Consider the following 13,434-nt stretch of genomic DNA (forward strand, 5'->3'; position numbering starts at 1 on the left):
TCATAATGTTGAGGAGAATGCATGCTGTCGAGCATCATGGAAAATGTCCAGAAATGTTTTTGTGGAAAAAACAAAAAAACAAACGATGATAAAACACAAAGAAGAAAATGTGACATTTTCATTGTTTGCCCTGTAGACGTTATGCATTAGCAGTGCTGTACTATTCTCAACAAAAGTAACTAGAAACACAGAAAAAAACACCAATATGGTGTTTGTCAATTAGCCGACAGTTCTCCTTTTTCCTACGTCAGTACATGAAAACTCGTTGCTATCATCACTGTCGCCAGTGTTCGTATGGATGGTCCATCGTGATGTCAATGTCCAACCAACCGTTTCAGTTGACCGAGGCAGAGACTGGCTCTTTTCTAGCATCGCAGCACGAAACACAAGCAGTTCAGTCTGCCGCTGGAGTCCACAGACTGCTTCACAGTCTCTCATGTCTTGTAGAAAACTTGTTCGTCTACCCACTAAAGTCCTTACTTGCAGGTGTGCACATCGTAGACTCGCACACACTCCTGGCAGCTGACGTAGCAGCACCAGTGGAAAATACAGTGACACTTCTCCTTTCTCTTCTCAGTCCTGGTGTTGTGACCTCGGCCGCAGCAGAGCAGGTCACACCCGTCTATGCCGTGGGACGTCAGGTTGCAGATGCGATCGCGGGTGCCGAAGGAGCCGGTCTCGGGATTGGGGTCACAGAAATTGGGTGAGCTTTCATAATAAACCAGGTCGCGCTCTGTTGGAGGTTTGAAGTAGTTGTACTTGGGTCTGAGGGTCTCCACCCATCCGCGGGACTCCTTATGTTTTTCCACCACCATCTCTGACGCGCTGTCGTACTTATCCTTCATGTAGTCACCAATGACTCTGAAGTCAGGCTGAGACCACCAGCACGTCTTGACCTCGCAGCTGCCCGAGAGCCCATGGCACTTACACTTCAGGAACATTTTTTCGTTGAGGGACTGTGGATGAAAAATCAGTGTCTTAATGAAACATGTGAGAGAACAAAAAACTACAACACAATCAATGAAAGGGCTTTTATGAAACTCACCGTTCTTCCTGCCTCATTGTTATGACGGTTCATGGCTGAGCGCGCATCAGGGCGATTCTCCCTTGCGTCAGCAAACTCCCGGGACACCATGCTCCCAAACTCGACATCCTCGCTGCAGCCACCCCACTTCCATCCCTCACCAGGGGGGCCCTTGTGGCGTGTGTCACATCCGCAGATGGTGGCTGAACCCTCTGCGCAGGCACGGGTCACTGCAAACGCCACTCCCGCAGAGGCGATGGCATGAACAAATGCTGACTCTCGAGTGGCTGGAAAGAGAAGTTCAGAAGTGTGTAAGACGTAGAGCACTGGAAAAACTACTGGCAGGACGAATCCTGCAGAATTGAACAATAATCCACTGAAACATGAGTTTTGAGTTTTTGATGCTAATTATTATTTTCAGATTTGTGGCCATAATTGCGAGAGAATGTAGGTCACCACTTGTTTGCATAGATTTCTGCTTGTGTTCAGTGTTGTATGATTACATAAGCAAATGTTACTCAACCCAACATCAAACAAACAATACAGACTGTAGAGTCCATTATTAGTGTTGGCTACATGTGTTTAGGTCATATCTACAAAGGTGTACCAGTGTGTGTGTTCGTTTAGCACAGACATCAATCGTCCTGTCTCTGAATAAGGCCAGCGAGGTCTCTATGCCTCTGTCTGACATAGCTTACTGATGACTCAGAGGGATCAGGATCTTCCAGAGAGATGAGAGGAAGAGACGGCCTGACAGGCCTATAATTAAGAGACTCAATTAAGCTTTTGAAAGGTTAGGAAACTGCCTCACACATACTGCGGGGACAAATCATAGACACAGCATGGAGGTGGGACTCCAGTGTCCAGATATGCAATCCTTAACAACACTTCACAGTTACAGAAGAGGAGGTATGGTTTGCTCAGTTCATTATGACAGGGAGGTTGCCTTGAATATATGTACTTGTATGGTCTTGCACAATCAGAAGAAAAGAGACAGAGAGGGCACGATAAAAAATGTGGAAGCACCAGGCGTTAGTATGAAATGAACAAACGTGGAGTATGAATATGAAAAGACAGGGTTAAAGATCAATAGTGAAGTTGTGGGATTGTGTGTGTGTGTGCACGTGTGTGTATAGATAAACATGCTACCGTCTAAAGAACAACAACGACAGAGGGAAAGAAAGAAAAGAAAAAAGGCAGGAGTATAAAGCTAAAGGCAGCAGGAGCTCCTCCCTTACGGCAGGTTCCAACCAGTTTGAGGACTAAAGGGCATTAGAAACAATGATGCAAGAGAAAAGGTCTACTGGCATCCTCCACCACCCACTTCACAGTGCTATTGTGTACGCACAAGGTTACTAATGTTCACAATACAACTGCACCTATGCTCTCTTTCCTCGAGTCTCACTTACTGCATCCACCACAGATCATTTCATGTGCATATTGTAATATTTTCTGTCATCACAGTAGCTCAAGGCTATAAAATTGAAATCACAGCATTAGGAAACTGTCTACAGTGAGAATTACATGTCAACATGCATCATCCGAAAAGGGACAAAGTTTGAGCTTCACGTAGTTCACAAGCTTAATGTCTGTTAAGGGACTCCATTTAAACCAAGATTTAGTTGGTATTCTTCTCAGATATAAACGATGGCATCATCAGCATATAAATGTAATTTAATTTAGTGTGCCACAGAGAATCTGTCATTATTTAAGGAAAGTGTGAAAAAATGTGGTCCTAAAGCGGTACCCTGGGGAACTCCTTTGGAAACGTGATCTTATGGATGACTGGCAATGATGCTGCAGAGCTTAAGGGGGTGGAGGAGTTCAAATGGGAGAGGAAAAGAGGATTATCTTGGGATAAAATGAGCAAAGGAGACGGATTGAGGCAAATTAAATATGTCCTGGTGTCTCTGTGTGTTAAGTAGGTCTCTAAGGTTGCAGACCTCATGTGGCAGCTCCACGCTCTTCAGTTGAGTGCCTTGATGTCCAAAGAATACAGAGAATATGAACAGCCACAAACAAATCTAGTTCTGAACATTATATTATTATAAACAGAGTAAAAGTACCTTTAAATATCCATGTCAAGCAATGTTACTACTGTCCATGAAGCTCTTGAATGCTCATTGGCTGTGAAAAACCTATATTATTAAACTTCTGACCACTTACTCAAAATGTTTGCTCAAATGCAGATAAAGATGATTTAAGACGACAGTCTTAGTCTCTTTATATCCCTCAACACCACAGGATGAACCTGGTTCCCATTCAAAGGCATATTCTTCACCTGATGTGTGTGTTTGAGACGTTCACAAACGCCAACAAAAGCTCTACTCATAAGAAAACAGTAAATACTAACTTCTCTGTGAGCTTTAAAATGTCTTTATCTAAAAGTTTTTTTAGGTTAAACTAGAATTTCTGATCATGCTTGATGTTTCATTTGGAGTATGGAGTGGAGTGTATTTCGTGGCTTTATACACCTCTAATAGCATTGACTTCACCTGGAGACACCAGCTCTAACATTAGTCACTCCGCTTTGTTTGGTTTTACAACCAATTTATGGTATTGCAGGACACTTCTACTCCGACAATGCTCCTCCACCAAACTTCGCCAGACCCTGGCAGGCCAAGTGGTCCCTACAACCTGCTGGGGGGTTGAATCCCCTATTGTGCTGCCACTGTCACGCTGTGTTAGTCCTACAATGGTCCCAGATATTTTATATGAAATTTGCCCTGGCCAGTGATTAGTGGGGACCAAGTTAAGTCATAGCAACAGAGAACTATGCATTGGCTGGACCCCGCTTGTCGGCAGACGGGGAAATCCCTATTCAAATGGTTTAATAAAACAATCTAAAGGGCGTGTGAATGGGGAAAAGCACTTTTTCTCCTGCTTAATCTCATGGTTGCGAAGATATTGTGCTCTGAGCAGTGCCCAGCAGGGAGTGGGGCTAAGGTCCCCCCATCAACTCCATTTACCACACCCCTTCTTTCTTTCTTGCCCAGAGTTAATGATATACTGGTGCGCCAGCTTCCCTCCCCCAGCATGGAGAGACATACGACTCATGAAAAGCAGAGACCTCTTAGCTCATCCTAAATAGTTACACTTTCTCATCCTCAGGTCATAGGTCGTAACCCACATCCCCTGACCTTTTCCCAGTTAGTTTAGACGGGACTTAATGATTTAGGTTAATTTATTGGGTGGATTTCCTGGTATACAGAGTGTGACAAAAGGCAGAGGTACCTACAGGGAAGCGAGAGCTAAAACAGTATGAAACTTCAACTGCAATCCCTTCCTCATGCTTCACATATTACGTAACAGGAGTTTCCTGTGAGACTCATCAGAATTTAATGGTTTCAAGAAGAATAGGGTGCATGTCTCTACCTGTGTGGGTGGCAACACCTGTGAAGTTTTGATGGTCCACTCGCTGTAGCAAAGTTACACTCACTAATTCTATCATATGACTCATAAACTGGGGCCTGATTATACCCATATAGCAGGTACGTGTTCTGTAAATACCAAGAATGCCGAAACGTCTCTGGGATAGGCTCGGCGGACTAAGAACACCTGCGCAGCTTTCTATTACCTTTCATCACAGGCAGATTCCTGCAGTGCATGTTTTGACACTTTAGTTAATGTAAATTAATGAGTGCTGACGCAGACATAGCCTAGAGGTAGGGCTTGAGATTTGGGGTGTGGAGTGAAGGAGAAACATAGAGAGAGAATCAGGCTATGTTTAAAGGAGACAGAGCATGCTAATAAAATAAGCATGTGTGTATTCTACAGGAGTACCCGAGATGGTAGATTCACAGATTTTTTCGCTACAGTCTTTCTGCTATTCTTCTAATACTCTGCCAAATCTGCCTCAGACAAACAAACTTCTGATGTCCTCTATGAAGGTGACCTGAGTGGTGGGATAACTGATAGGAACTAAGCCTCTGAAGCCTGTAACTGTGCCTCTCTCTTCCTCTCAGCTTCGGCCCTCAAAAAGGCAGGAGGAAACTGACACACAACAGTCTGAATCGCAGACAAACAGACACCAGTGAGGACAATGGCCCTGTTGCACAGACAAACACCAGCATCAATCAAATCCAGTGAAATGGAAGCCCTCTCCTACTAAGCCCTATCAAAGGCCTGTGAGCCCCTGAGCCACTCTCCTTGGCCTCTGACAAAGGCACTTAATCCAGCCACTTTGACCTCTCACATTATTAAGGGCCTCAGTGACCTTAATCCAATCAAAATGATTCACTAAAGCCCAGTAGCTGCCTCCTCTTTCCACTCAGTACCCCTTCAATTTAGGCCTGGGAGGGGAGGCAATGGGAAAGATGTGGTGGCATTTTGCACCACAATAGGGCTCAGATTGAGAACCCCTATCGTTAGCCACCTACTAGAGCTCAAGCCTCTTCTATCAACTGGCTCAGGAGTTTATTAAAAGCAATTGCCCTGACTAACCTCCAGCCCCCTGTGTTTGCATCAATCTTGTGTAAACTAGGTGACAGGTTAAGATCCCCGACCCCCAGCCCCTATGTCTTGCACTTATTCTCAATTTTGAGGCCTATTACTCATTTAAGAGTTAGCAAGAAGCTACATAGAAAAAAAGAATGCACAAAAAAGATTGTCCTGGCTAACCATACTATAAAACGCATCTGCTCTACTCACTGAGGGCATTAAAGCAACGCTGAGACATTTTGGTGAATATACTCATTTATTCCCTTGACAAGAGTTAGCTGAAGGGATTGAAACCACTCATCTGTCAGTTCAATGTGAGGCTACAGCTAGCAGCAGGTTAGCTTAGCTAAGCACAATGACTGGAAACAGGGGCAAACTGTAAGGCTAGTTATCTAAAGGTAACAAAATATGAGTGCCAGCACACCTGAAGTTTATAATTAACACGTAATACGTTCTTTGTTTAACTTGTACCAAAAGAGAAGTGTAATTGACAAGCACTAAGCTAACAGGCTGCTGAATGTGATCGAAGCTAACTTAGCCCTACTGAAACTGCTAGCTCTAGCAGCTAGCTAGCTTATATCCATCTGACAACCCAAAAGAGTTTCCCAAAATGTCAAACAAATTCCTTTGAGATGAATGATACTGAAATGCTAAGATGATTACAACATAAATCAAGCAGGAAATATGGACATAAATATTTGTTGTCTAATTGTGCATTGTACAGGGGGATTTCTAAGGACTGAGCCCGTGATTAGACGAGATTCGACATAGACCTGACAGTTGTCATATATCATCTCAGAATAAAATGGGGAAAAAACATATTTTGAAAAACTCCATAACTCAGTTTACAGTCTGGTGTAAGACACTTCAGAGGATTGTACAGCAGAACAATCACTGGGGATTCCCTCCTAAAGAAAACTTCAACAAGACAGAACTCACTCGTCTTGATTGTGCACATTATTTCATGCATACCGGCAGCTCAAAGCTTATTCAGTCTGAAGTCTATTTAAACAAGGATTTCAATGAGCATAATGAATGATGCATGCAGGGAGTTCAGCTTTTCAAATGCAAATATAAGACGGAGTAAATATAGAATTGTTACAGGAGGAGTTAGTCAGAATAGATACATTGAGTCCCTTTATTTTTGGTCTGGCCTTTGTGGGTGGTTTAAAGAACTTCTAAGAAGTCCTATAGGAGACGATAATACGTCCAGAGACATGCAAACAATTGGGGGAAGTAGGGTCAGAGAGCATCACCTGAGTAAATGTGTTACAGGTGTAATGCTGCGTACAGTCAGTGACATTTTCCTTTCCTTTAAACATGTCAGACCATGACTTCGGTTTGAACTCTGACCTGTTTATGGACACTGTTGTAAGTACTACCAAGCCAATGGTTTTCGTAACCTTTTAAATTCTGGTAAAAGATTGAGAAAAGGGGGAATTTAATTGATATCTGTGACCTCCTAATGACAAATTAGCAGAGTAAAAAGGCATGGTGTCATTTCAAAACACCAGGAATCCAGTGGGTATACATCTACAGGTTATTTGCATACAAACAATGTAGAACAAGCAGATTGTAAGTGGAGTTATGATAATAATTAACATTACCTTTGTCTAACACTGGCCCAAAAATGGCCAGATTGTCGTTGACCGTGGTGCAGTTCCAGCGTCGGCCTCTGAACTGGTGCTGGCACTCCTGGATGCCAATCTTCACCCCCTCTGCCACGCTGGGCATGATCTCCACGTAGTTCCGGCAGAACCGCAGCTGCTTGGGCACCAGACCCGGGATGCTGCCACAGAGGATAGGTTGAGTGCCCAGAGATGAGTACTGGTGGCCCACTGCTAGTGACCTAAGAGGACAGAGGAAGTCAACGTTGTAAGTGCATGTCCTTCTTCATTGATTGAGACTAATTTCCCTCTCCAGGTGCAGTTTAATTTTACGTCTGAGTGCGTTTCATTGTGTTTATTTGTTGTATCAGATGCTAGCATTAGACGTCCATCCTTTATCCCTTCAACTACCCTCTGTGCAGACACCTGGCCTTTGTGTGTATTGAAATTGCAGCCCTGCCGACACAGACGCAGGCGATGTTTCTGTCTGAGATGAAAGTCCACAATGCATCTAGAGGTCTTCATAGACCTTAAGCTGACAACTTGGAAAACTACACCTTGTTATTAACTGTCCGCACACTTAACAGGCCTTCAGCTTAGGGTAATAAGAGTGCTAACCCTACATTGAGACTTCAGAGAGTGTATTAAGTGTAACACACAACCCAACCCCCTCTTTTCCTTTGAGGATACAACAAGTGCAAACTTGGTTCACTGATTACATCTCTCTGTCTCGCTGCCTTTATTGCTTTCTCTCTGTCTTTCAGTCCTTATTTTCTGCGTCCTCTCAATTAGGACTTTTGGTAACTAGCAATCATAGAAATGGGATATCCATTGTGTCATTGCTTATTATGTAATTTAGCCAATTTAAAGTAACGTTTTGCCTGTACGTGGCCACTTGTTAGGTGTTCTGCTCACAGAAAGCCCTATTATATATATACAAAGGTGGGTTACATGTTTGATTTGCATGTTAAGCTCTTTATTAAAGGACGTATAGCAAAAATAAAAACGTGCATGACCTGCTGACCTGAGCTGTGAGCTTATAATTAAAGTGTCACCAAAATCAATATTTTGACTACTTGATAATTTAATAGCAGAGTTCCTATTATCTTTGGCAGATGCTCTGCATAGTAGCAGTAAAGTGGCTTGTTGGCAAGACAGAGGAGTCGTCATTTCACCTCAACTGTCTATTAAAGACCAAACACTGGCAGCAGTAATCTGCTGATCCTCCCCCCGAGTGATACGGGCTTGATAACAGTTACTGTAGCTTCTGCACAAAGGCAGAGCCAGAGCAGGTGTGCAGTCTCCTGCCGCTCTGTTAGCTCACTACCGGTTGACCTGTTCACTGTTGTTCAAGGACTAATCGCTGATCACAACAAGATTACCAAAACTCCTGACACTGGCCTCAGGCTGCTTTCTTTAGAGGCTCAAAGATCTCCTCAGCCGAGTGACCCCTGGCTGACAGCTTCTGACTGCAACAAACACGTTGACCTTGAATACCTCGGTTATATTTAAACATTTAGAGGCTGATTCCATCTTCAGTATTACACTTTAATGTTGTCTGTCAGGTGTCAAGGTGTGTGTAAGCCATCAGCTGACCTGGTGAGTGAACCGCTGTTATTTCCCCCCGAGCAAATGTCAGAGTCATGTGTCACGCTGCTTTTAACAGAATTTCTCGCCTAATTTCTGCAGACTAGACCGCTCGAGTTAATCATGAATGAGACATCCAGCGAGCGAGCGAAGGCAAGTTGAGAATGACTTCAGAGGAAATCACAGTTGTCTGCAGTTTGTCTGCAACATCCATCAGTAAACAAGAGCACTGCTCTTACTAAGTGACCTCTCTTTGGCCCTTGTCAGTCCATGTACCCTGGAGCGCATCATTCCCAGCAGAAACCCGAGTCCACGACCAGAACTGGTTCAGACTTTTGGTTTGTCTCTCAGCACTCACAACAAACAGAGCTGGAACGCGAAGAACACCACGTACCACAATTCATCACTTAAGTCCTGCAGGCCTGCATTTTTTATAAGCATTAGTCTGTCAGCTTCCTTTGAAAGAAATTTGGCATCTCTGAAGACTCCATGGCATTTCCATCAACCCCATCACTGAGAAGATTTCTGCGATTTAGACGAGCACCAAATGTATCACAACAGCGGGAAACACGGCAGGTTTAAGGCCCTACAAGCTCCGTCAAACTCTTTTGATTTGTTCTTCCAGAACCACAGGAGCTTCCTCATGGCCACAGTCTGTAATGAGCCTTTTCAGGACTGCACCTGTGAGGGTCTCTTTGCATTTTACATTACTACCAGGGCATCCTGACCATCATGAGTCAACGTGCTTTGGTTGCTCCACTCGCGCGCCTCTGTGTCTGTCTCAGCGGGGCTGAGTAATCCATGCCACCTCTTCCTGTGTTAGGAAACGGCCTAAGAGCAGAGGCAGGGCATGTTCCACCAGGGATGATTTATGACTTTTTTTGAGGAGCGATTGCATAAAGACCGATGTTTTTATTGGATAGCAGCTCTAACAAATATTTAGACATAAATGCTGGAGTTGAAGGCATCTTTTGGGCGCTCTCGCTTTGACTTCAAACTGAGAAATCTGCATATCCGCTGTGGAATAATTGATAAAGACACCCAGGATTTACCAATGCTGCAAATGTGGATGTTCTGGTACAAATAAATACTTAAGGAAAACATACATTGCATTCAATTTTAGTCCCAGTGCAGACTTTCCCCCTCTCATCTAAGCGTATCCAGCGCAGGTTTAATGCATATTTCAGCAAGCCCAAGCAGGGTACCTTAGAATTACCACTTTACTCGTGGGCCCCGGGGCCTTGGAGCCGACTTTGACATCAAGAGAATATGTTTGGGAAAAGGAATGTGCGGCAAGCTTTCACCTCCAGGTATTTATCTTCTAAGGTGGGGTGGACCAGGGAAGGGGGTGGTGGTGGGGCGGCGGGTGCAGCCAGGCTATGTCATGGCAGGTCGAGAAGAGACAGACATGAACCTGTCTTGGTGCGTATCCCGATATGAAAAGAGACTACTGTGGCTCAGAGGTTGAGTATGATGCGTCTCTGATGGCCACTTGAAGCCAAGTTGTCAGCTAAACATCACGGGTTGCTCTTTACAGAAGCGATCGCTCTTAAATAGCTGGCATGCTGTTTGAAAACAGACAGACAATGCAGGATTAGGCCGCGTTATTTGACTTGGGATGAGTTGCCACGATACGAAAAATACACCAGAAGTCAGAAAAAAAACTTCTGTATGACGTCAAGAGCTCGACGTGACTCCATGTTCTGCAGTATCAGGCTGTTTGTATTGGGAGGCGTGATACAGCAGATTCGCTCCTGTTGTGTTTACCTGCCTCAGTTTTTGCTTCTGGAGTTACACTCAATCAAAGACCCGACTCCCCTTTCATAATAAAAGCATCAACACAGAAGTCAGCTCATGACTTGCTGCAGCGTTTTTTGTTATGACAGAATGGAAACCTGCCTTCCAATGTGTCAGTCATAGCTGGCTCCACAAAAAAAGAAATGAAAAAAAGGGGAAATCTGTTGTGGAAATTGAAATTTGAGGCCTTTTTCTTGCCAGTGTACACAAGTGTCAATCAGCAGAGCTAAAATATGGCACTGCACATACTGGCAACTAGAAAACATACTGAACACCTAAAGAATAAAAGCATCCACGCTGCCTCCAATCACTAACTTTACAAACCAATCCTGTGCAGATTTGGACCCGTTTTCTTCCCACCTCTCGGTCCACATGGCCCACTGTTCTCTCAGGATTTCCTTCCAGCTGTGCGTGTAATTAGTTTCTCATCAGTATTACCAACAGGGGACCCATTAAGGGAAGTAGATTAGAGCACACACACCATCTAAGCAGCCCCAAATTTTGAAGAATCTATCAGAAACCTGACATTTGTTGCGTGCAAGACATCTGCTTTGTAGAACCGATATGTGCAGCTGATGGATTAAGCAGGAACATGTGCAGAAGACAAAACAGCCCATTTATCCAAAAGACAAAAAATATACATACGATAAAGTCATTGCTAAATAAGTTAGCTGCTGCAGCAGAGGGAAGATGCAAGAAAGGCATACATTATTGTCAGTGTCTTGAAAGTTAAATGCTGATATTTTAGGAGCAGTGTGATTTGTTAAGTTTTGATTTTTTGGGACATTTTGGAAACAAATAATTGTTGAATTGAGACATCAGTCATGTCATACAGTAAATGCTGCTACAACACGTCAAACTGTGGCGAAGTTGCTTATTAATCCTTTATTTAAGTTAAGTTTAAAGTTAAAGAAAGTGTCCCAAGACTGATCATAACAATCGAATATTATTTCTAATGTTGTGCTCGATATTCTCATAGCATCGTAATCATTAATTTAGAGTTTATTTATAATAGATTGTGCATAGTGTACAGTAATACATTATCAAGCTTTAAGGATAAATCGTGGGCATAATTTCATACTCCTACGTCACTTTGACCCTCAGATACATGCTCAAGTGGACGCACGCGCGCACACAAACACATGCTAGCACACAAACTTTGCACCTGCTGCACTCTGAATATGAAATTCGTTGTCATTAATATCAAATCGACTGTTGCATTTAAAACGGACATAAAGTGAAGACAGAAATATGTTTGTGTTGAGTTAGTTTTGGTCCCTGCAGCTCTGCTCTGCACGTGCCTTAACTCTCTTCTTAAATTACACTCGTCTCGTTATCAAGTCACCTCGGATAGTTAGCACTCGTATCAAACGTCTCGAAATCACGCTGGAACAACTGAACCATCAGAGCACCTGAACGCTCCGCTGCTGTTTGGAAGCTAAATACAAACACATCCAGACTGACACAGGAGCGGATCATTGGATAGCACTCTTCTTAACATTCACAAAACAAAAACATGTGTCGCCATTTGTTCTGGATATAAGGAAAATAAAACTTACCACCAGATGGGATAACTTGCCATGACATGCGTGAGCCCACAGAGCAACAGGAAACATCCCAGGTATATCATCCTTAAAGTTTCGCAAAACTTCTCCAGCAGAAAGCCTACATGCGCGCTCTGACGCGCACTCAGGTTTCACCTAAATGGAAACAAAAAGTTTTCTTACAGCTTAATTTATTTTTCTCTCCTTCAAAATAAAGGCGGAGGGAGAATCTATCTTTCGCGACTACTCGTGGCAGCACTCGGGAGCCAAATATTAAAAGTTAAAAGCTGCTGCTTTTTTTAGGACCCAATCAGCAGGTATCGCCAAAGGGGAAATTCTGATGATATGTTCCCTCTGTTGCCTCGTCAGGCATTTGAACTGAGACAGCAGAATGAGCTAATTTTAAGATGTGTTTTAGTGCTCATTGAGAATTAGTGGCATTAGCATGCAGTGTGTGTGATATATAATGTTGTTTAAAGGAGAGAGGGAGGGTCTGAGGGCTTTTAAATAGACATCGGAACCCCTGTGGATTGCGTAGCTATAACAACCTGTCCGGATTTCACTCCCTGGCTTGAAGCTTCTAAAATGCAGAAATAAATATGTGTGAATTGCTTGAGACCATTATTAAGCTCTGCAGTCCTTTATTTGTGCCTGTTTGCCGTGAATGTAAAATTAGAAGTGAAGTTTTTTCCCCCCTACAGGCTGATGGAGCCACAAAGAACTGAGTTTAAACTGAATAGATGTTAGAATTTCAAAATAAATCCCCAACTTTATATATTTATTATCTTTTTATTATTTGATAATGAAATAAAAACGAAAATCTTTGGCTTTCATTCACTACACTGTATATCTTTAAAATGATGCTTTGACATTAAGAAATGGCAAACAAGTGATTTTAATGTTCTTGTCATCATACATGAAACGCATCCTGGGATGTAGGTAAAAGATCAGATTTTAAGCATTAATTAAGACAGGAAACGTTTTTCCCTTACTATGGTTTGACTTCATACACTGTTATAACTGTACTGTGTTCACAACTTTCAAGCTGCCCGCATGAGAAGCTGCCAGACTGCTCATTGCAACGAAAATAGTGATCAAATTGGCCGCATCAGTGAGTTTAAAAGGCAGACTGACTGTTTCCTTCCTCAATGTCAAGTGGCTGTTGATAGCTGATGGTTCTCTCCTTTTACAGGCACTGATGCTTACAGAGTGATTAAAGAAAAGTGTTGTGCAACATCAGCTAGACATCAAAAAGACCATTTCTAAATTTAACACAGTGAAATGAGAACTCCCGCTCCTCCTTTTCCAGACAGAAAAAAAACAAAATATTTTTCCGTCCACTTGTTTTGTTGTTTATTCATAAAGATAATTAATTAGTACACAAACAAGGAAGTCACGACTTTTTTGGGGGGTTTCGTTTTGTGTTTAATTGCTA

General features: G+C 43.0%; 1 protein-coding gene across 1 annotated transcript; it reads right to left on the reverse strand.

The window, feature by feature from the left end:
• Positions 1-476: 476 nt before the first annotated feature.
• On the reverse strand, positions 477-12,085 carry wnt3a (wingless-type MMTV integration site family, member 3A). Its single transcript, XM_069684347.1, has 4 exons — positions 12,015-12,085; positions 7,072-7,313; positions 1,046-1,311; positions 477-956 (listed from the first exon to the last, which is right to left on the reverse strand). Exons 1-4 carry the CDS (start codon positions 12,083-12,085, stop codon positions 477-479), a joined length of 1,059 nt encoding a protein of 352 aa, XP_069540448.1.
• Positions 12,086-13,434: the final 1,349 nt, after the last annotated feature.

This window comes from Semicossyphus pulcher, unplaced genomic scaffold (genome assembly GCF_022749685.1).
Source record: "Semicossyphus pulcher isolate SPU_LCO1_2020_fin unplaced genomic scaffold, fSemPul1.0.p SCAF_7, whole genome shotgun sequence".
In the NCBI taxonomy this organism is placed as follows: domain Eukaryota; kingdom Metazoa; phylum Chordata; class Actinopteri; order Labriformes; family Labridae; genus Semicossyphus; species Semicossyphus pulcher.